We start from the raw sequence: 21,677 nt of genomic DNA on the forward strand, positions 1-21,677 counted from the left end.
CCCAATCCAGAGGGAGAATTCCACACTTTTCTTTTCCATTTACTGCAGAAAAGAGACTGGGAGACCCACGTTAATGACCAAACACTCTAAATGACTGATGGTTATGGAAATATAGAGCTATTTAAAACTTATATTAATAAAAATATATCACTTACGCTTACGCTTTAAGCCAACAAAAAACATGATATCACACCATTAATACCCTTTCAGCTCTTTGCTTTATATCATTCTGTACATTCTTTAGTTGCATGGCATACAAGCTTGCATATTGTGGTGAGGAAGGCAAGATAAGGAATGAACCATTGTATTATTTACCTTGATGGAAATCCATATTTGTCCACTGATTGCTGGAAGAAGGCCAGTGCTGTTGAGGACCGATTGTTGTTTGCTGCACCCAGGTACATGATCTATAGAAAATATTAAGAGGGTGTATTTTTTTTTTTTCAAGCTGTCCTCTTAAATGTTTATTTTTACGTGAATTATACCTTTCTAGAAAAGCCATCCACAGCACCAAAAATGACAATGTTGTACCTGGTTAGACAAAATACACTATAATAGTATAGCCTGCAATATATGTAAGTGAAATCCATTTCATTTACTGTATATGGCATCAAATCAAAACAGAAGTGATGTCATGACGGTTTTTATATACAGCTGGTCAAGACAATACTCTAACTCTCAGTAACAAGTAGAATTATACAGGCCGTATTAGCTTGTGATTGGTGTCCACGTGGACCAGAGCTTTGGGACCAGGAACTGAGTAGGTGCGTCGCACAACACACCCTAGCTGGGTCATGCGACAAAGGATGCCAACAGCGTCCACACGGTGCATCGAGGCCCGCACCCTGAATCCTCTGGCCTGCAAGCTTCCCTTAACCAGGCGGTACCCAGCATGAGGCATGTCTTTTTTGATTTCAGTTACCAAATGGTCCAACTCTGCATTTGAACAGGTGCTATAGAGTGCTCTGACAGGAAAGCCAAACTCTCTCATTCTTCTGAAGATAGAGCGAGTGGACACTCCCATCAAGTTAGCAATACACGGCACAGGAAGACCTTGGTTGATGAGATGTAACAGAGAATCCGGAGAAATATCAAATCTTGGACGCCCAGTTGCTCCATGACGAACCTGCACAAATACTATGGGGACCTGATTTTCTCTTTCTTCAACAACCAACTTGTGCAGCTCTGTGAGTGCATCCACAACGGCTTTTGGGATGAGAACCTGGTCAGAGGCAGCACTAAAAAGAACAGCCTCCTGAGAACACACAAATTCAAGGTAATCCAGGTCAAGTGGCTGCTGACTGACAATATGCTGGAGCCTTCTGTGGAGCCTCTCTAACATTGTTTGTACAAGCAGTTCCTAGAGAGAGGGGAAAAGAGTAAAAATGTATGAGCTCAGAAATACTGGTATACCTGAACATTACTAGTAAAATGTCCAGAAACTGCTATTACACTTTGCTTTATTCTTAATATCTTCATGACCATTAGTGATAGAGACTTCAAATATTGGCACATGATTAATACAGGATTGTGCTAAAAGAAAATGTAATGATTGATATCATATGGATGCAGAAAATGAGTTTTCCTGCATATATCCTCAATATCTGGAGTTTAGCCATTTACATAAATCTAGGGGCTTGTAGGAAACCAATGGACATGCAGTACAAACTTTGAATGGTTCAGTTATACTAACAACTCGTCTTCGATCCGGCAAAGTTTGGTGAGGCTAGGAATAACACTTTTCAAGATATTAATGCCCAAACATGGTTCCCTGTTAAGTGTTTTTGATGCTATAATAATTAAACTTTAACCTCCTGTAGTATTTATGACTGATCCATGAACAAATTAGCTCTAAATATAGCCACATCTTTACCTGATTTCACGTGAATTAGCGCGAGCAGCGCTGGTAAAAAAAAGTTTGCGCTAATGACAAATCACCTCCTATAAAGTCTTCACACTAAAGCCTCCCGTTGCTTTGGTATTTCAGTGACTTAACACGACTCCTCAGATGGTGCTCAAACAAGTGTGTGTGGCCTGAGGTCGTCTTCACTTCAAAATTCCGTCTTAAGACCAAGACGTATCAAGTGTAACGTTATATGTGGCCATAGTTTAATTTAGTTAAGTTAGAAACAGAATGAAAAGTTAAGTTAGCTAGGTTGGCTCCTGCGGTACCATAAGCTACATATGTATCATCCTACCCACGAAAGACATTTCTGGAGTTTAGTTAACATTTGATATTTCACCAGCAACGACCGCAAACTCACCTGTTGGCCGCTCATTTTGTTGAATTTAATCTCCCAAACTAGCGTTTCTCTTGTCTTTCCGAGCAGGTATCCGTGTCGTGCGATTCCGAGTCAAAGGGGCGGCAAGTCGAAATCCACACACGGTAGCTCCTGTTGGCCGGCATTCAGCAAAGATTTTGGGGAGAAAAAAAGATCGTCCTGGCGGCCTTAAACTGAACAACTCAACAGCGCCACCTGCTGTTGTGTAGTGTGAATTACAGGACATTTGTTTGAAAGTTGTGCGTGGATCTGAAGGCATTTGTGTGTGGATCAGCAAGGCGGAAAATTAGTGCCAAAAGTCACGTGACAGTATTCCGTACTTGTAGAATTGTTTTTTGTACTTGAAAGATTTTAGTTTGTACTTGAAAGATTTTAGTTTGTACTTGGAGGATATTTTTTTGTAATTGAAGACATGTTTCTTTGTATGTGTAAAACATACTGTATTTGTTTCTGAAGCATGATGTATTTGTTTGATAGGTACATTTCTTATTTGTAAAACAAAATGCATTAGTTTGTGAATGATGTTTTGTATTTGCAAACCACACTGAGTGTGTGTGTGTGAATCGTTGTGTGTGAGTAAAACACGTTTTGTGTGTGTGTGTGAATCGTTGTGCGTGAGTAAAACACGTTTTGTGTGTGTGGGGGGTTTTGGCATGATTCTAACTCCATATGCCTCTTTTCTACAACCTATATGCACACATTATAAACCATACACATCCCAGGAAACATGGCGCTGCGGGTCTACTGGGGGTTTACTGTAGGGCAGTTTGAGCAGGGGCAACCCACACTGCCCCCCTGTGGGTTAGCCCTTTCGGGGCCCACAGCAGTCTCTCTTTCGGGCCCCTTTTTCAGTTTTCTGTGTGCAATAAAAATCAAGAGACTTTCATTGTTCATGTGAGTGAAAATTCAGCACAGCGAAAAAATCAGTTATTAAATCCATGCAACAATACCAGACCATCTCTTCTATTGCACATAGAATCTTTCAATATTTTCCCGTATTCCCATATTCACAGGCCGCAGTGACCCAAATGCAAAGGAAACACGCAAGAGCAGGACGACCGGGAGCTCAGCTCCTTAACCCTTAACCCGCTCCTTAGGAAGGAGCATTTGGACGTTCATTTCCCCGCATTTCAACGCCAAATACCGTCAGCCCCTCCTCAAAATGTAATTTTCTACTCTACTCACAGAAGTACGCTAATATTAAGCCTATGACCTAGCTATTGATGGAACTTCATTTTTAATCTTGTAGTGTCGTTTCGGGCTAGGTTTGACTCGGCGAGTGGTAAATGTTCAACACGTGGTTTATTCAGAGACACAAGGTAGAGGAGCTGGCAATCTGGAGCTGGTTCATGAAGCGTCTCTCAAACACAGGTCAACATTGAGTGTATATCGAGCGGTAAATAAGCCACGCCTACAGGTTCCCATTTACCCAGGTCAGACTTCGGTCTGTCTAGGGCAGAGCGGCAAAGAGGCCATGTCTGTAGTGTCCGACTTATCTCAAACCCATAAGACTGTATATGGTGGTGTAGGGTTGACCACTCCATGTGTAGAAGAAGCTATTCAGGCTGGTGCGCTACAGATGTGTGGTCCAATGAGGTCCTGCTGCAAGTGTCAATCATGTGGTCTAAATAAAGCGTAGGAGAAATTAATTTACATCGTTAGCCTAGCTAGCCATGACACAGCCTAGCCATGACGCAGCCCTGCCATGACGTAGCCCAGCCATGACGTAGCCTAGCCATGACGTAGCCTAGCCATGACATAGCCCAGCCATGACGTAGCCCAGCCATGACGTAGGCATGACATAGCCTAGCTTGTGACGTAGCCTAGCCATGACACAGCCTAGCCATGACGTAGCCTAGCTACGATGTAGCCTAGCCATGACACAGCCTAGCCATGAGGTAGCCTAGCCATGATGTAGCCTAGCTACGACGTAGCCTAGCCATGACGTAGCCTAGCTTATGACGTAGCCTAGCCATGACACAGCCTAGCCATGACGTGGCATTGCCTATGACGTAGCTTAGCCTATGACGTAGCCTAGCCTATGACTAGCCTAGCCATGACGTAGCCTAGTCACGAGGTAGCCTAGCTATGACGTAGCCTAGCTTATGACGTAGCTTAGCCATGACACAGCCTAGCTTATGACGTAGCCTAGCCTATGACGTAGCCTAGCCTATGACTAGCCTAGCCATGACGTAGCCTAGCTATGAAGTAGCCTAGCTATGAAGTAGCCTAGCTTATGACGTAGCCTAGCCATGACGTAGCCTAGCCACGACGTAGCCTAGCTTATGACGTAGCCTAGCCTATGACGTAGCCTAGCCTATGACTAGCCTAGCCACGACGTAGCCTAGCTATGACGTAGTCTAGCTTATGAAACAGCCTAGCTTATGACGTAGCCTAGCCATGACGTAGCCTAGCCACGACGTAGCCTAGCTATGACGTAGCCTAGCTTATGACAGCCTAGCTTATGACGTAGCCTAGCTTATGACGTAGCCTAGCTTATGACGTAGCCCAGCAGAAGCAAACAACCACAATGAGGGTAAACATGGCCGCGGCCTTCCCAGGAGCACGCCGTTTATTCTGGTTTCAACAGGTTCCTCAGTACAAACGCCTCCGACAGAAAGAAGAAGCGAGGGGCCAGCAGGTGTAGATGATACAGCAGTCCTCTCCGCACACACGGCCCTACATCATTAAATACAACCCGGCCGCCGAAGGCTCTGAAACAAGACTCAAACGAAAAGGGAGTTCACAATCGGAAAAATAGATGATCTTTAAGCCTTAATAAAACACACACACACACACACGGATACATGGTTCACTCACACACACACACACACACACACACTTTCTTAATTATGTTTTGCCACCAAGTGCCGTTTTCGGAATATCCTTAAATATATATATTGATATATGTCCTATGTGGGCTAGTAGTTACCTGTGACCTAGCATTCCAACTGTAGTTATTGTCCTAACATCAAGTATGGCTGAAGTGTGAAGACTTTATGGGAAGAGGGGGGGGCAGCAGGTACCTGCTGTGGGGCATGAGGGCGGGGGGGAGGGAGAGGATGAAGTCACCGTTTGCTTTCTCCTGATGTCCCGGATCCATACATGCAGCATCACAACTTTTACAGAATCGGGGTGGGGGGGGAAAAGGATGAAAAAACGAAAAAGAAAAAAAAACGAAAGCCACTCCGTCTTTACACGGCAACAGTTTCAAGTCTCATGGAGTACCGCCGACCCCATCACCCCCAACCATCACCCCCATCCCTCCTACCCCATCAGTAAGCAGCTGTCTCTGTTGATGTGGCAAGAGGTGGGAGTGGCCGGTCCTTTACGCAAGTCCTCGATCTCTCCCGTCTCCTTAGTGCTCGTGGAGACCCCCACAGAGGAGGGGGTGAGAAGAGGAGCCGCCCCACATGGGGAGGGGGTACGGCTGGGAGGAGCCAAACATCAGCAGCAGTTCTCTGGAAAACTCTCTCCTCTCTCTCTCCTGGTTTTCCCTTATGACAGCTTATCTCTCTCCCTCCGTCTCCCTCTCTCTCCCCCCCCCCCCCCCCCCCCCCCCCCCCTCTATCCGGGCCCCTCACTCGTCCTCTTCGTCCTCGTCCTCCCCGTCGGAAAGCGGGGTGCGGGGATGGGCGTGGCGGTAGCGGTCCAGCCAGCGCTCCACCATCTGGGTGACCAGGGGCGGGCTGCGGCGGCGGGAGCTCTTCTGCAGGGCGGCCAGCAGCCCGCCGTCCGTCACGCAGCAGTCCAGCCACTGGCGCATCAGCTTCTCCTGCTGCTCCTCGTTGCCCATCTGACGGACGCACACACGGACACACGGACACACAGACGGACAGACAGACAGACAGACCGACACAGCTGGTAAGGGATCGCACAGAAGCATCCCGAATTCAACCATAGTTGACTGAGCACATGCGTTACAGAAGTTTAAATGGTAGAACTATCATACTAACTATTAACCGTTTTTTCCTTTTCTTTAAAAACTAACGAGCCAAAATGCTTACTGGGAGAAAAAAAAAGAAATAGAACAAGATTTAAATTAGAGCAATAAAGCTATATTTTAGCAAAACGGTCTGATTTTTTCGTTGTTCTCCGATAAAAAAAAAATCATACCAGTTCCTACAATCACCAACAATTAAGGAGATTTGGAACTTTCATTTAAAAAGGCACAATTCACAAAAACTAAAATCATATTCAGAGGCGTGTTCCCGACCTCTTGCGCCGACAGGAAGTGGACGTGCAGCAGCTTCCTGTCGCTGTCCACCAGCGGCAGGAAGGTGACGGTGACGTCGTCGTCCGTGTCCAGGTTGGCGCCGGCGCCGCGGTTGTCGTAGCCGTCGTTCTCGGCGGCCACCAGGGCGGAGAAGTGGCCCCGCGTGTAGCCCAGCGCGATGGGGCTCTTCCAGCAGAATGACTGCTCCCACAGCAGCGGCAGGTACACACCTGGGGGGGCGGGGCGGACCACAGCCAATCAGACACAGGGCCGGGGGTTTGGACCAATGGGAAGGCAGGTTGACATGGCAGGGAGCAGGGAAGAGACTGCTACCACGATGTAATAAGCCATTCCTACAGGAGTCATAAAGTATTTGTAGAGAAGTAATATGCTATTCCTACAGGAATAATAAAGTATTTTAGAGGAGTAATCAAGTATTGTTAGAGGAGTAATAAATTATTCGGAAACCTTTCATGAACAGTTTTTACAAAGGAGTTACAAATGCCTTGAAAAGCTCTTCTAAAATCGCTTTAATCCAGAGCAACTGGTAAATGCCCTGAATGTAATTTCAAACACCCAGTTTTTTGACATCAATGACAGAGAATTGGGGGTCATAATGCAAGAAAGCGGTCAGTAAAGCTGCTACAATACTGCTACAGTATGTGCTAAAAAACTACGCTAATCCTATAACGAAGAGGTCAAAACACAAGTACGATAATTTACAATATGTGTGTTGGAATACCGTTCAGGAAGACAAACTCCTAGAGTCTGACCAACACCGAGCGACAGCTCTGCAGTAAGTAAAACATCCTACTCACTCTCCCCCTGACAGCTTGCTGTGCCCCGGATCTGACAAGTCAAAAATAGGACTGAATTACTGCTCTCTACACCCCGCCCCCCGACACGTCCACAAATGGACAGACACAAATGGAGGTTCCATTTCTAGAACGGCTTCTCCTCTAACACCACAAGTAGGCGGCCGACCATGAGGCCTAGACCACTGACCTTGAAACTACAGACTACTGACCTTGGAAGCGGGTGTAGCCCAGCGTTTCCCCGCGGAAGCTCTTGTAGTACTTGACGCCGTACACGATGATGGGCCGGCGCAGGATGTGGGCCAGGACGAAGATGTGCGTCTGCTCGAGGCTGGCCCCGGGCTGCAAGAGACACACACACGGTCAGTATGCAGATGGACATGGGGTGGTGTTAAAGGGGTGATGCTACGCCACCGGGTGTGATTGTAATTAGTCGTTGCAAGCCATTAGGAAAATCAGCAGTTTCCTGTGTTTTAGTGACATCCCAAGTGGGCGTGTCCACCTAGATGTATGCTGGATTGATCGGTCTACCAGCCTTCCCAGTGGACTGCAGCAGGCGCTGCTTATCCATCCATCGTACATCCAGGTGGACACTCGCACTTGTGATGTCACTAAAACACCGGTGTAGGCCGATTTTCAACCAGCCTGGATGAATGCATTTCGCCATAGGATTCTACGATAGTTAGTCCAATATTTGTGGTCATTCGAATCTGCCAACTGCGTTTTATTTATCCCATGGCCTCGCTGACTCATGAAATCCGCGATTGATTGAGAGAGCGCCTGCGTCTACACCCGAGTCATTGGGCAACGACAACGTCTCCTGGCTGAGTGGCGTTCATGTGACACGTGAGAACGCCTTGCAATCTCTTCGTGGTTTTATCAGCTGTCGTTTTATCGGCAGCACCCCTCCGTCTTTAAGCAGAAGTGACAACACGCGGTAGAGAGGTGTTAGAAAGAGGAACTTTAAAGTACACACACACACACACACACACACACACACACACACACACACACACACACACACACACACACACACACACACACACACACACACACACACACACGCACGCACACACGCACACACGCACACACACACAAACATTGTCCCATCCTACAATCGCGAAATGCGATCATCCAGTTAAACGGCTGATATTATATATATTTTAGGGACATCCCAAGTGGGCGAGTCAGGGCTGCCCAGTATGTCTACTGGGCAGTAGATGGCCCAGTGTGTCTACTGGGTGCCTGGCCCTGGCCCTGACCCTGACTGTGTGTTTGTGTTGCGCGGGGTGCATGTGACCGCAGGCTACACGTCTGTAATCCCCGGTCACGGGTCAGGCTGATGCTGCAACAGTCGGCCTTGAGACTCTAGTCTTTCTTATGCAATAGCCCGCCGACACCACATTGACCCCGGCCCCCGCATCTCCACCCACGACACCCCACCCATCCCCACGTTAATCCTCCTGTCGTTCCCACCCGCCCCGTCTGCAGGATGTGCATCTGTGGTTTCCTTTGAGTCCTGCCACTCAGGTGATTTCTTTGAGTTCTCACCCTCGTCGTGGTTCTCCTAGCCTCCACGTCTTCATTTAACAAATTATTTATTATTATATATATATTTTTTTTTACATAGCATCCCCGGGTACCCCATACTCTGTCAATAAAACACCTTCAATCCTGGACGCCCCCCCCAACCCCCCCGAGACCTTCTTAGCTCTGCCGCCCTTCAGCTGACTTTGTCCCAGTTCACGTGCAAGGCATTATCCCCCGTCTCGGGTGATCCGGTCCCAGGCACGCGGCTAAAAATACCGGTGTGTGTGTGTGTGTGTGTGTGTGTGTGTGTGTGTGTGTGGCCCCTGACTCTGCATAAATCTGACTGAAGCAGGGGCTGGTTCCGTGCGTCGGTGTCGTGGTGGAAAAGGACCGGTGTATGTCACGTGCTTCGCTCCACTGCCCTTCACCCCCCAAGCCCCGGAATAACCGAGCAACCAGTGTTGGTAGTTCTGACTGTAATGGTGGGAAAAAACACCTCGATGGCCACGTTGGATTAGTGTGTTCTGTAACACACTTGTTTGAGTGAATGAATGAATTACTGAGTGAGCTTGAATGTGTGTGTTTGAGAGAGAGGGTGCGTTTGAATGTGTATGTTTGAGTGAGTGAGTGAGTGAGTGAGTGAGTGAGTGAGTGAGTGAGTGAGTGAGTGAGTGAGTGAGTGAGTGAGTGAGTGAGTGAGTGAGTGAGTGAGTGAGTGAGTGAGTGAGTGAGAGAGAGAGAGAGAGAGAGAGATTGAATGTGCATGTTTGAGAGAGAGAGAGTGCGTGTGTGTGGGGGTTTGAATGTGTGTGTTTGAGAGAATGTGAGAGAGTATGTGTGTTTGTGTGTTAGGAGTGTTCCCACCCCCCTCCCTCCCATTGACCCGGGTCTGGTCCCCCCCCAGGGTACCTGGCTGGCCAGGGAGAGGATGAAGGCCCAGTCCTCCTGCCACTGCTCCTCCTGCAGGGAGAAGTGGAGCCCGAAGCTCTGGGAGTACCACGACTCCCACTCCTTCCAGCGCGTGTAGAACCTGCACACACACACACACACACACACACACACAGTTACAGTTAGCAGACGCTTTTAGCCACGCACACACACACACACACACACACACACACACACACACAGTTAGCAGACGCTTTTAGCCACGCACACACACACACACACACACACACACAGGGGAACCCCAGTTTAGAGTGACAGATTGACTGTGTCGAATTGGTTGGAAATGCTCAGACAGCGGTTTCCATCACCCACGTGCTCATCTGCATGGTAGTACGATAGTGAGAAAGTCACGTATGAATCAAACGAGCATAATCCTTAAACAGAAGTCTACCACGGGGCACGGCCTGAGGAGCACTCTGGGTAGTGGTTTGATCAGGAAGCATCCTGATCAAACCGTCTCCCAGCCCCCCCCCCCCCGTGTCTGACTGGTCCGCTGGCCCGCCACTCTCGCCCGGGGTGAACAAGAGGCGGGACATACAGTACATGTTCTCAGACGCCCCGACCCCTGGTGGCGGCGGCGGCGGCGGCGGCGGCTCACCAGTGAGAGCAGTCGTGCAGGCAGTCGTGCAGCGTCTTGCGCAGCACCGAGTCCTTGTCGTAGATGCCCCAGGTGGCCTGCAGCACCGAGTCCAGCAGGCAGTCTCCGGCCGAGCGGTTCCACAGGGCGTACAGCCGGCTGTCCAGGCGCGTGCTGAGCTCCAGGGACCAGTTGATGACCGGGGACTCCTCCTCCAGCTCTGGAACCGGGGGGAGAAACACACACACAGGGGGGGTCGTTCTGGTTTAACGTCGTGAATACATGACGCGTTTAATAAAATGCGTTTGCCTGCCCCCCCCCCCGATGGATTGGTGGGTGCTCTGTAGTCGGGTGCTGGACACGTGTTGTATGTCCGAACCTTCGCCCACTAACATACTGCAAAGTAAAGCCCGGCCTATATATCGGCTGACTGATTTTATCACAGATAAATCAAGTGTATATGTTTGCTGACATGAAAACTTTAGGAATGGTGTTGATTTTTCCATAACGTAATCACCTCTTTATAAATCCTCTACGGTGGTGGTTGAACCTCTAAATGCTTCAACTGAGCACGTCCACGTGAAGCCTCCCCACACTAACGGGTTGACATCATGTTCTGTGTTAAACGATCCTCCCCATGCTACAGGCCATTGGATCGTTTAGCTCATGGTTTTAATGTGATGTTGCAGTGGCCCGAAGCATTGCTGGAGACGAGGAGCAGTCCCAGGGATACCACGATTGAGATATCTATCCATTCATCTATAATAAAGGCAGATATATCTCTAATCTGATTATCGGCCGATATCGGTAATCTTTTACACCCTAATATCAGTATGGGATCTACCTCCAAGTGACATAATAATACATAATAATAATAGTAATAATAATAATAATAATACAGCCATGAAATACACAAGGGAGCCTTGATAATGATGCATATGACAAGTAGAGGAAACAGACTGTTACACCACATGACTTATGTCCCAACTATAAAACAAGACACCTTGTCAAGAATGAAGGGGGGGCAGGCGTATGACTGATAAAGGGAGACATTGTCCTTCCCCCTCCCCCCATGAGAACGATCCTCTCCTCTGCAGTTCCCCATTTAGCTCCCCAGCCCAGATTTACATAATGTGGTAAACAAACTAATGCCAGACAATGGTGTGCACACACACATTAGCACACAACCCCCCCCCCCCTCCCTACGCATGCTTACACCAGCGTGTGACACTGGTACACGTGTAGCAGTAGTGAAACCAGTCACTTCTATTAATTAATTAGACTCCACAGATGTTCTTATTCAACATCAGTGGAGCTGAACAGACAAACACACACACACACACACACTATTAAAGACCAAAGCAGAGACTGTAGGGGGCCTTCTGCTTCTGACCGAGTAACCCTCAGCCCGTACCTTTCTGCACGTCGCGGTCCAGCACCTCGTCAAACAGCTTCTCCTGGACGGCCGGGGGCAGGTCCTCGATGTCTGGGGAGAGAGGAGAGCGGCGCGTCAGTGACATTTCCCCTCCTCCCACCACCTCCTTGTCCAGCGGTCGCCAGGGCGCGGAGCACAGGGCGGCCACAGTCACACAGCGGGGACGAAAGGCTGCCCAGGCCGGTCAGAGGCTGACATTTCATCAATGGACAGCACTGTAAACGAGCTGGGTGTGTGTGTGTGTGTGTGTGTGTGTGTGTGTGTGTGTGTGTGTGTGTGTGTGTGTGTGTGTGTGTGTGTGTGTGTGTGTGTGTGTGTGTGTGTGTGTGTGTGTGTGTGTGTGTGTACTCAATAGTGAATGCTACAGACTGTAGAAAGAGCAGTGCGAGGTTGACGGACAACAAGAGAGAACTATTCTCATAAAAAGGAGTAGGAGGGAGAGAGAGAGAGAGAGAGCGAGCGAGACGAAGAGAAAGAAAAAGACAGACCAAAAGAGGAAGAGTAAAAAAAATAAAAATTAAAGCCCAAGCGAGAACAAACTTCGGAGTTAGACTGTGGTTTCGTTCCCGAACAATAACACACCAAAACGATGTGTTGACGACCTACCAATGGCTACTCCGATGACAGCCACGTCCCCGTTGTTAAACCAGGACATGGGACTGCAGCGCGGCGGAGTGGGCCTCTCGTATTCAAACACGTTAGGGCTCCCTCCATGAAGGGCGCCGTACTGATGTTGTTTGGAGGGACTACTCGACAGACACCACATGATTGGCTCATAACATTTTTAAAGACGGCGCACTGATGACTCTCCGCGGGTTTTTATGTCCGTGCCATAAAAAGCGACTTTGGCCAAATAAAGTCTGTCCTTACGCTGTCTTGCTGCTAAGAGTAAAGGGCTGGTTATTGATGTAATAACTTCTAAATGATATGAAATATAATTCAGTGTTTGAAGTGAAACTGGTTCGGGGTTTGCGGCGGGGATGGTGAAGTGGGTGGTGGTGTTGATGGGGTTGGGTGGTGGTGGTGGTGTTGATGGAGTTGGGGGGTGGTGGTGGTGTTGATGGAGTTGGGGGGTGGTGGTGGTGTTGATGGAGTTGGGGGGTGGTGGTGGTGTTGATGGAGTTGGGGGGTGGTGGTGATGTTGATGGAGTTGGGGGGTGGTGGTGGTGTTGATGGAGTTGGGGGGTGGTGGTGGTGTTGATGGAGTTGGGGGGTGGTGGTGGTGTTGATGGAGTTGGGGGGTGGTGGTGGTGTTGATGGAGTTGGGGGGTGGTGGTGTTGATGGAGTTGGGGGGTGGTGGTGGTGTTGGTGGAGTTGGGTGGTGGTGGTGGTGTTGATGGAGTTGGGGGGTGGTGGTGGTGTTGATGGAGTTGGGGGGTGGTGGTGGTGTTGGTGGAGTTGGGGGGGGTTGATTGAGTTGGGGGGTGGTGGTGGTGTTGGTGGAGTTGGGGGGTGGTGGTGGAGTGGGTGTTGGTGGTGGTGGAGTTGGAGTGGGTGTTGGTGGTGGTGGTGTTGATGGAGTTGCGTGGTGGTGTTGGGGCGGCCGGTCGTGTCGAGTTGGGTGGTGGTGGAGAGGGTGGTAGTGATGGTGGAGGCGGTGGTGTTTGTGGAGGTGGTGAAGGAGTTGTTGGTGATGGAGGTGTTGGTGGTTCAGTTGGTGGTGGAGTTGGGGGTGGAGGTTACCTGCAGGCAGCGTGAAGGTGACCAGCTCGGACAGGAAGTAGCAGGCGAAGTCTCCCTTGCGCTGGTGCAGGGAGGAGGCGATCTCCCGGCGGATCTGCTCCGTCAGCTCGGGACACACCATGGGGGGGATGCACTTGGCCGCGTGCTGGCTCACCTGGGGGAGGGGGGGGGGGCACAAGTTCACGTTAGGACAGGCTGGGGTACGATGGCCGGTCCAGAGTGGGACGTCGATACGTGTCTTTAGCCTCACGGCATAATGGCCATAAAGTCATAGGTAGGCCAAATTGTGGTATCTAATCTAACTCTAATCGCCCAACGCTGCTGACTTCTGTGACTCATCGGCTACATCCTAAACCAATCTGAGTGCTGTTGACATTCCATAATCATTCTCTGCTTAAGTCATCCACTTGAGTCTGGCATTTTAATCGCTAGACACAAGATGAACCATAAAATGGGACTGAGGCAATAATGCCATGAGGCAAGGATTCGTAGAGCAAATGGTAATGAAAACTTGTGCGAGGTGGAACTCCTGCACCGTTCCTCAGGGGGTTACGAGATGTAAGCCGTGGTCGACTATAGCCAGTTTTTGCAGCACAAATCCGTTAACTGTTCATCGGTGCAGATTAGAAGGTGGGGGATCAACCCAGTCTCATTCTGAGCTTATAATGAACGCATAATGCACCGTAGGAGTGCTGCGGTCGGGCCTGGTTTGTGGTGTGTCGCGTCCGTGGAGCATCGTGTCCCATTAGGGACCCGAGGGCAAGATGTTAGCCCAGTTAATCCACTGGCTAAGCCGTAAAGCACACATCCCCTGGACGATGCGGCCACTGCTACATACTGTTTGTGCCCGGCCTTAGCAGAGATACGATCAGAGACGGGCAGAATCGATTAAATCATCCCTTCCCGTCAGAGAGGGGGGTAGTGTGTGTGCGCGCGTTTTTGCGTGCGTAAATCTATGCCATTTATCCGAAATCTGACGAAAAAATAAAAATCACCTGATCTCTCACAATTTCACCAGAGGCAGTACATTCAACATACATTCACCCCCCCCCCCACACACACACAAACACACACACACACACACACACACACACACACACACACACACACACACACACACACACACACACACACACACACACACACACACACACACACACACACACACACCCCGTTTCCTGTGAGAGGAAGACGACTGATGATAAAGTGTGGGTGGCGGTGTGTTTGCATGCATGCTTGTGTGCGTTTGCATTAGTGATGGGTCGGTCGCGAACGAGTCGGTCAGAACGAACGAATCCCGAAGGTGAACGACGAGAACTGATTCCCAAAACAAGAGAATTGATTTTTTTTTTGAAACATATAACATATTCGTCTCCCCGCGACCTTATAGTGATTGAGTCTAAAACATTCTCATCGCTTCAGCCAATGAGAGTACTACGGCAGGTAGCAATCGTGTTGCCATGGCACACGGGTAAACAAATGATAAGGCACCACCACACAAGTTAACTAACGATCGCTGTAGGCTTCAATATCATGCAAGCACTTTATGTTTTTTTATTTTTGTTCTACATCCCAATTGCATGCTTTAATAAAGTATTGTTTTTCACCTGCCATTACGAGTCTCGTTTGATCTGGTAGGGAATTCGCACAATGGTGCTGCTGCTGTTTGCTGACATGCTTCACTGCTTATTAACGCTACTAGTAAGACGCCATTTAATTCTTACTGCACCCCATTATGTATTAAGGATATTTATGAAAAAAAAAAAAAAGGCACAAATGTGCTTTATATATATGCTTAATATTTACACTTAACCTGGGTAATTTCGCCAGAACATTAGAAAGTAGTAGGCTACATGCATGTTGATTAACATTTATTCAATAATTTCCGATTCCCTGGCAAGTGACGTAACGGGCCATCTGACTTAACGAACAAATCAAACGAATGAATCGTGATCGCGAACGGAACTGAAAGAACTGAATCCCGGGAGAAGAATCGCTTGGCCCGTCCCTAGTTTGCACACACACCTCGGTGAGCAGCACGGCCAGCATGTCCTGCCTCTGGAAGCGGATGGCGAGGTGCACCAGCGTGAAGCCGGCGCCGAAGGCTGACGAGCGGTTCAGGAGGCGGACCTCGTCGGCCGTCAGCTGCCGGGCGATGTCCCCGCCGGACGCCTTGTAGGCCTCCACCGCCGCCAGGTCGCCCTCCACCACGCCTGCAGCGCCACGGACAGAATCAGAGACAGAGAGACAGAGAGACAGAGAGACAGACAGACAGACAGACAGAGAGAGCGAGACAGACAGTTGGAGAGAGAGAGAGATAGACAGAGAGAGAGACAGACAGACAGAGAGAGACAGACAGAGAGAGAGAGAGACAGAGAGAGACGGACAGACAGAGACAGACACAGAGAGAGACAGAGAGACAGACGCACAGAGAGAGAGACAGACACAGACAGAGAGACAGGGAATCACAAAGAGACAGACCGACACAGACAGAGAGACAGAGACACAGAGAGAGACACAGAGAGAGTTGTATTAGTAAGATATAGGTTCAGTTTATCTGCAGGTTTGCGTGTCATTGTGTTTGAGAGCCTGGTCTGCAATTATGTTTTGGTGTCAGACTGATCTTTCATTATAATAATCCATAAGCCTTATAGAGCAAAGACAAAATGACAAATCGCATTACACAGCACATTATAATTAGCATGGACTAAAATGATATGGAATTCCTTTAGAGGAGGCAAGATTTTTAATTAACGGCAATACATCATATGTTTTGATAATCAGTCGAAATGTGTTTTCTAATTAATTCTCACAGAAAGCCAAGTCTTGCATATCAGGATTGATGCACTGCAGAGACCGGCCTCTTGTTAAGAACCTCCGAATGTGTACCATCTAATCCAACGCTGCAATGCTGACAGAGTCAGACTGCATTTATCAACCTCGGCCTTCAACTCATCAGCCTAAAGACTCCATTCCTTATTTTCCAAGACGGGGATGAGCGCTCCGTTCAAGGGAGATAAACCAAGGGCCGGCTAAGGCTGTCTCTTGGTCCGTCTCCAGGAGAGTGAGCGAGAGAGAGAGAGAGCGAGAGTGATGATAAGGAAGGACATAACGGACAGCTTGTGCGGATCGTTGAAGCCCCATACACTGCATGTCATGAGGCTGGAAGTCAATAGCAATCACTGCACCCGCTAGAAGGAAAAAAGCCCCCTCTGTCACCCAGAGTCAGAGAACGGGACAGAGACATCCAGAGCGACAGAGGTGCTAACCATGACAGAAATGAAGGAGTGAGAGTCTAAGACCTTGGCATCGATCGCTTATTCGCTTGTGGTCCTTTACAGAAAGACAGAGAGAGACAGAGAGAGAGTCAGACAGAGACCCAGGTGGGGCAAACGACAGCATGTATTGTTGTTATTGCCCGCCGTATGGGAGCCTAGCGTTGGAGGAGACTGGAGGGCAAACTCAAGAGGATGAGAGGACGGGGGGGGGGGGAAACAGCACCGCAGTACACTGGCTGACCCGCCAACTGCTCTTTCAAGCGCTTGGCGCTTTGTGCACATTAACACCACCACCACCACCACATCTGTCACATGTAGGGCGACGGTGGTGGGGGTGGATGGTGGTTTCACACAGCGGTGCGGACCAGTTTCATAACACACTCTGGCATGTCACCTTGACCATGGCCGGAGCAGGGGACGGCCAAGAGCACCCACCTGCTCCTTGGACCATGATTGGGGAGGGATATTTTGCAATCCCCCCCCCCCGTCATAAAAGTTAAATATGACAGGGATTAGGGCTGCAGCAGGGAGCTTATGTTTATATAATGCTGAAGGGTTGCATAGGGCAGAGCTCGGTTTTGTATCCCTCAACTAGACACCGAATAAATGACCTCAAATAGTTTGATCTAATTGATGGCTGGAAAGAGGTTAAAAATAGCAGTTGGTGAAGAGTGACGACATCACTTCTGCTGGTGGCAAAAATGACATTTCACTTTCAACTGAAATTCATAGTTTTTTTCTACACTCTGACAACCAAGATAGCAGAACACAGATTGTACCAATGCCAATATGGGAATAAGGCCCATCAGTCTTTCCCTCAATTCGCCCCTTGTATAGTTTTTCATAAGCATCATAAAACATGGAACGATTCAGGCCATGTTATGATCCAAACTGCCATTCTCCTAGAGAGGAGGCATTGTCTCTCAGCGCATGTGTTGCTCTAATCTAACAAAAGAACAATATTACCCAAGAGGCATCTGCTTCCTTTTTGGCAGGGAAACGGCAATCTATAGGATACCTCTGATCACATGACCTCAATAAGCTGCTGTGAAAAATGTGTCTTTCTGAAAAAGAACACAAAGAAATATTGTGGGAAAATCACAGTTCCCTTGGAACAGCTTTCAGACGACTGAGGAAGTACTGCTTTTGTCCATACTGAGTCATAGGATCCAACTGTCATTTCCTTCATCGACAACAACAAACACACCAAAATTACACTGGGAAGCAAAGGGCCCCAGATCTTCCCAAGAGTCCTAACAGTCTCACGTTAGACTGCAATAATACAAACATTATACATAGTAAACCTATGGTGTGCGTTTTTAAGCACCATATGTAATAAGACATAGAAACCGCAACATCGTAGAGGCGTTGGAGCTATGCGGGACAAAATGTAGACCACAGGTGATTGACCGCTCTGCTGTCGCGAAGGCAACAGTATCTATTCCTCTTCAGCCCTGAGCACAGGAGACGCAGCGACGGCTGTTTGAGCTAAAGGTCAGCCTGAACTGAGACACATGCTGTTCTCAGATTCTGTTATGTTGGTTTGTTTACGTTTTTTTTTGTATTGGTGCGTACGACTCTTCGTCACGGCTATTTTTTGCCACCACAGTGCTTGTCTCAGCATATAGGGCACTACTGTTAACAGGTCTCACTCTCTCCCCCTCTCCCTTCCTCTCTCTCTGTCCTCCCCTCTTGCCCTCTCTCTGTTGCCCAGACGGCACCCCTTCACCCTGCGAAAGGACCGCTCGGTAGCGATGACAGACTGCACACCAAAAGGCCTTTCAGTGCATGGGGGTCTGGACAGATTGGATTCCCGCTAGAAGCCACTTAGCGGGCCGTGTGTCTTCATTAAACCCTGCTTCAGCGTGACCTGCGCTGCAGTGAGCACTGTTTGCGTTGGTCTCGTGTAAACTGAAGCCAGCCGGGGAGACGGCGGAGAACTGCTTCCCTAACGTTCATACAAAAATAAAAGGGTCATTGCTAATCTACTATAGTGGAATAGGACTGCAATGTTGACCGCTTACACGTTAGTGCTGGATATGAATAGAAGGCTGAAGGAATTCAAGGGTTGAACACCAAAATAGAAAGGTGTTTACACCAATGATTAACATTGGTCACTCCAGGCCGAGTCTGCTCCTCAGCTAAACAGTAACAATCCAAGCAGGAAGCCGAAGCCGTAGGCTCTGGACCCAAACAATGGAGCTATCGCCGCTAGGCTATAGGGTGTTCCACAATGCCATCAAATCAAATGACATCATGAAGAGCAATACAAACCTTCCACTACCACAATAGACAAGATTGTTCCGGGGTCAATGAGGGACAATAACTGGTGGTTTGGGTGGTTCCGCCAGCTAGTCCACCACCAGCTTCTATGGCAACGAAGCAGGCGAAAAGCACTGCATGGCCCTGATATGACCTGTTCCTAACCAAAGCTAATTGATCATAGTTAGCATTTAGCAGACGCTTGGTCCAAAGGGACCTACTGTGTAAACAAACAGAGTATATGGAAGCTGTGGACTTCAAACTAATGATCCAAACCAGAACCTTTGAGCTTCAGTTTGAGGGGCAAGGCGGAGCTTCAGTACTAATGTAGTGTCGTGTTCGGTGATCCCATTCATCACATCAGCAAAATGAATTACCTAATACGAGGAAGGGAATGCCGTGGCGGTTATCAAACAGGATGATTCAGAAAGGGCAGACACACCCCCCATACCCTACGTTCTGAAGGAGACTCACCGGCGCACGCGTTGAGAAACCGCCAGTCGGTTTTCCTGATCCGGTTTCTGAGCTGCTTCTGCTTCTTGAAGTCCACCTCCCGCTCCTCCCGACCGCTCCCGCCGCCCGCCGCCAGCTCTATCCTCTGGAAGTCCGAGCTGACCTCGGCCTCCCACCGCGGGGAGGGAGGGGGCCGCCTCTGGCCCTGGCTGCCCCCCTCCAGCCTCCACGTGGTCTCGTCCTGCTCGTTGATGATGGCCGGCGTCTCGTCCGTCTCACAGCGCTGTATCGACTCCAGGTTGTTGGGCCTGGGCTGGTCGCAGCCCAGACACTTGAGGGTCTTGGGCCAGTTCTGGTAAGTGCATGTCGCGCAAGTCCAGTGTGACTGTCTGCTGTGGCGTCTGTTGCGGTCGTTGTACTCCTCGCAGGGGTCCAGGGTGGGGGGCTGCAGTATCGAGATCGAGTGGCAGCCCGCGTTGGAGTCCGAGATCTGGGGGGTGGTGACCGGATTGGAGGCCCTGCGACGCTGGGTCAAGCACTGCGTGCAACGGATAGCCCGGGGCCAGTTCAAGTAGGTGCACACCTGGCACGACCACTTGCTGGTGGTCTCGGTGGCGCTGGTGGGTCTGACCCGGGGCCTGGCACTGGAGTCTGGGCAGATGAGAAGGCTACCACCTCCACCACCACTGCTACTACAGATCTCAGTCCTGGGGGGGCCCCAGCCCACAGCTGGGTCCACACTGGGGCTGCCAATGTGTGGTTCCTCTGTGATGATAGGACCGCTGGTCCTCTGTGCGTGACACATGGTGCACTTGATTGCAGAGGGCCAGTTCTCATAGGTGCAGTAGTCGCAGTCCCACTTCATTCTCTGTTCTGTCATGGCGGATCCTTCCAGATGGGCAGGCTGTAACAAATGTGACGATCCACAAACAGTAAGCTCACGAAAATGCCTTTGTTTGACCTTTCAACAGAAACTAGAGGCACATAATGGCAATTTATTTATTTTTCTTTTTTTACTTAAGCTGGCGGGGGTTTGGTGGATGGACTATGCTGAACACCCAATGACATGGACTTTGTAAAACAACTTGGCTGGAGGGTTGTCGACATTTTTAAGTTTTTTTTTTAAAGAATGTGGATTGACGAAATGATCGCCCCACCACCACCACCTCTGTCTTGTGGACCACATCATGGAGGGGGAATGCAGTACAGCTCCTCATAGCTGCTGTGTTACGACATGGAGCAAGGCATGATAACAAACACAACATGCCAAGACAGACACACAGAAACAATAACTGAGACGCAATGGCAAATTTACTACAACTACTCAACAGCTACATCCACCAAAGAGAGTCGTGGGAAGGGTTATCACTAGGTACAAAATGGAAACTTACTGGTTATGCTGCTGGCTGCAGTTCAGACCACAACAAACCTGCAGCAGTCTGCTCTCTTACGCATCCAGCCCAGGTTACATCCGCTCCTTTACGCGTTCACATGACTGGCTGTGCGACATACAACCCACGAATCCGAGGAGTCGCGAAGAATCTCGAAGAACGGTGTTGTTGTTGTTGACCCCAACCACTCACTGATTTACATGGTTTCTGTTTTTAATGGCGGCGATGGAAACACAAACGAGGGGCGGAGACAAAATAGAGCCGAGCAAAGCAACGTCACGAGTCCTCTGGCGCAGCTCGCCCTGTGATTGGCTGATATTCTGGCTCACCTCGCACTGTGATTTGCTGATCCGCTTGCTCAGCTCGCCCCTGTGATTGGCTGATCCTCTGGCTCAGCTCGCAATTTGATTGGTTGAGGCTTGGTTGGACACACGCTGCGATTAATATTATAGGGGTTATTATTATCCTGATCATATGGAAAGGCAGATGACATACTGGGGTTTAATAATACACGATCCCTTTTTTGAATACGTGGATGATTTGTTGTTTTGCTAAATATACTGAAGCATCTCTATACATCACTTTATTATTATTCATTCTAATTTATTATTATTTATTATTTGAGCCTCCTATATGGGGGGGGGGGGGGGGGGGCAAGAAACAGATGGTTGTATTGGGGAACTTTTATTCAGTCCATTTTACATTTGGACGACCCCCCTCTATTTACCTATATAAAAAAAATATTTCGAGATCAAATTTGTTTTTAATGAAGAAAATATTTTCATTTGAAAATACTGATTGGTTTA

At 49.0% G+C, this 21,677-nt stretch overlaps 1 protein-coding gene across 1 annotated transcript; it reads right to left on the reverse strand.

The window, feature by feature from the left end:
- Nucleotides 1-5,859: 5,859 nt before the first annotated feature.
- zranb1a (zinc finger, RAN-binding domain containing 1a) lies at nt 5,860-21,090 on the reverse strand. Its single transcript, XM_079756379.1, has 10 exons — nt 20,872-21,090; nt 19,502-20,384; nt 15,513-15,700; nt 13,488-13,641; nt 11,783-11,854; nt 10,390-10,588; nt 9,753-9,873; nt 7,526-7,655; nt 6,499-6,728; nt 5,860-6,078 (listed from the first exon to the last, which is right to left on the reverse strand). Exons 2-10 carry the CDS (start codon nt 20,358-20,360, stop codon nt 5,863-5,865), a joined length of 2,169 nt encoding a protein of 722 aa, XP_079612505.1. The 5' UTR covers nt 20,361-20,384; nt 20,872-21,090; the 3' UTR covers nt 5,860-5,862.
- Nucleotides 21,091-21,677: the final 587 nt, after the last annotated feature.

Source organism: Pollachius pollachius (assembly GCF_949987615.1).
Source record: "Pollachius pollachius genome assembly, chromosome: 19".
Taxonomy (NCBI): domain Eukaryota; kingdom Metazoa; phylum Chordata; class Actinopteri; order Gadiformes; family Gadidae; genus Pollachius; species Pollachius pollachius.

What these genes read in the sequence shown, in the direction of transcription:
- zranb1a (XM_079756379.1), bottom strand. Translation starts at nt 20,360, where the DNA reads ATGACAGAACAGAGAATGAAGTGGGACTGCGACTACTGCACCTATGAG. An exon ending in TGGCCGTGCTGCTCACCGAG is followed by an intron (nt 13,642 to 15,512) that starts GTGTGTGTGCAA and finishes CCCCTCCCCCAG; the next exon opens with GTGAGCCAGCACGCGGCCAA. An exon ending in GGACCGCGACGTGCAGAAAG is followed by an intron (nt 10,589 to 11,782) that starts GTACGGGCTGAG and finishes CCCCGGTTCCAG; the next exon opens with AGCTGGAGGAGGAGTCCCCG.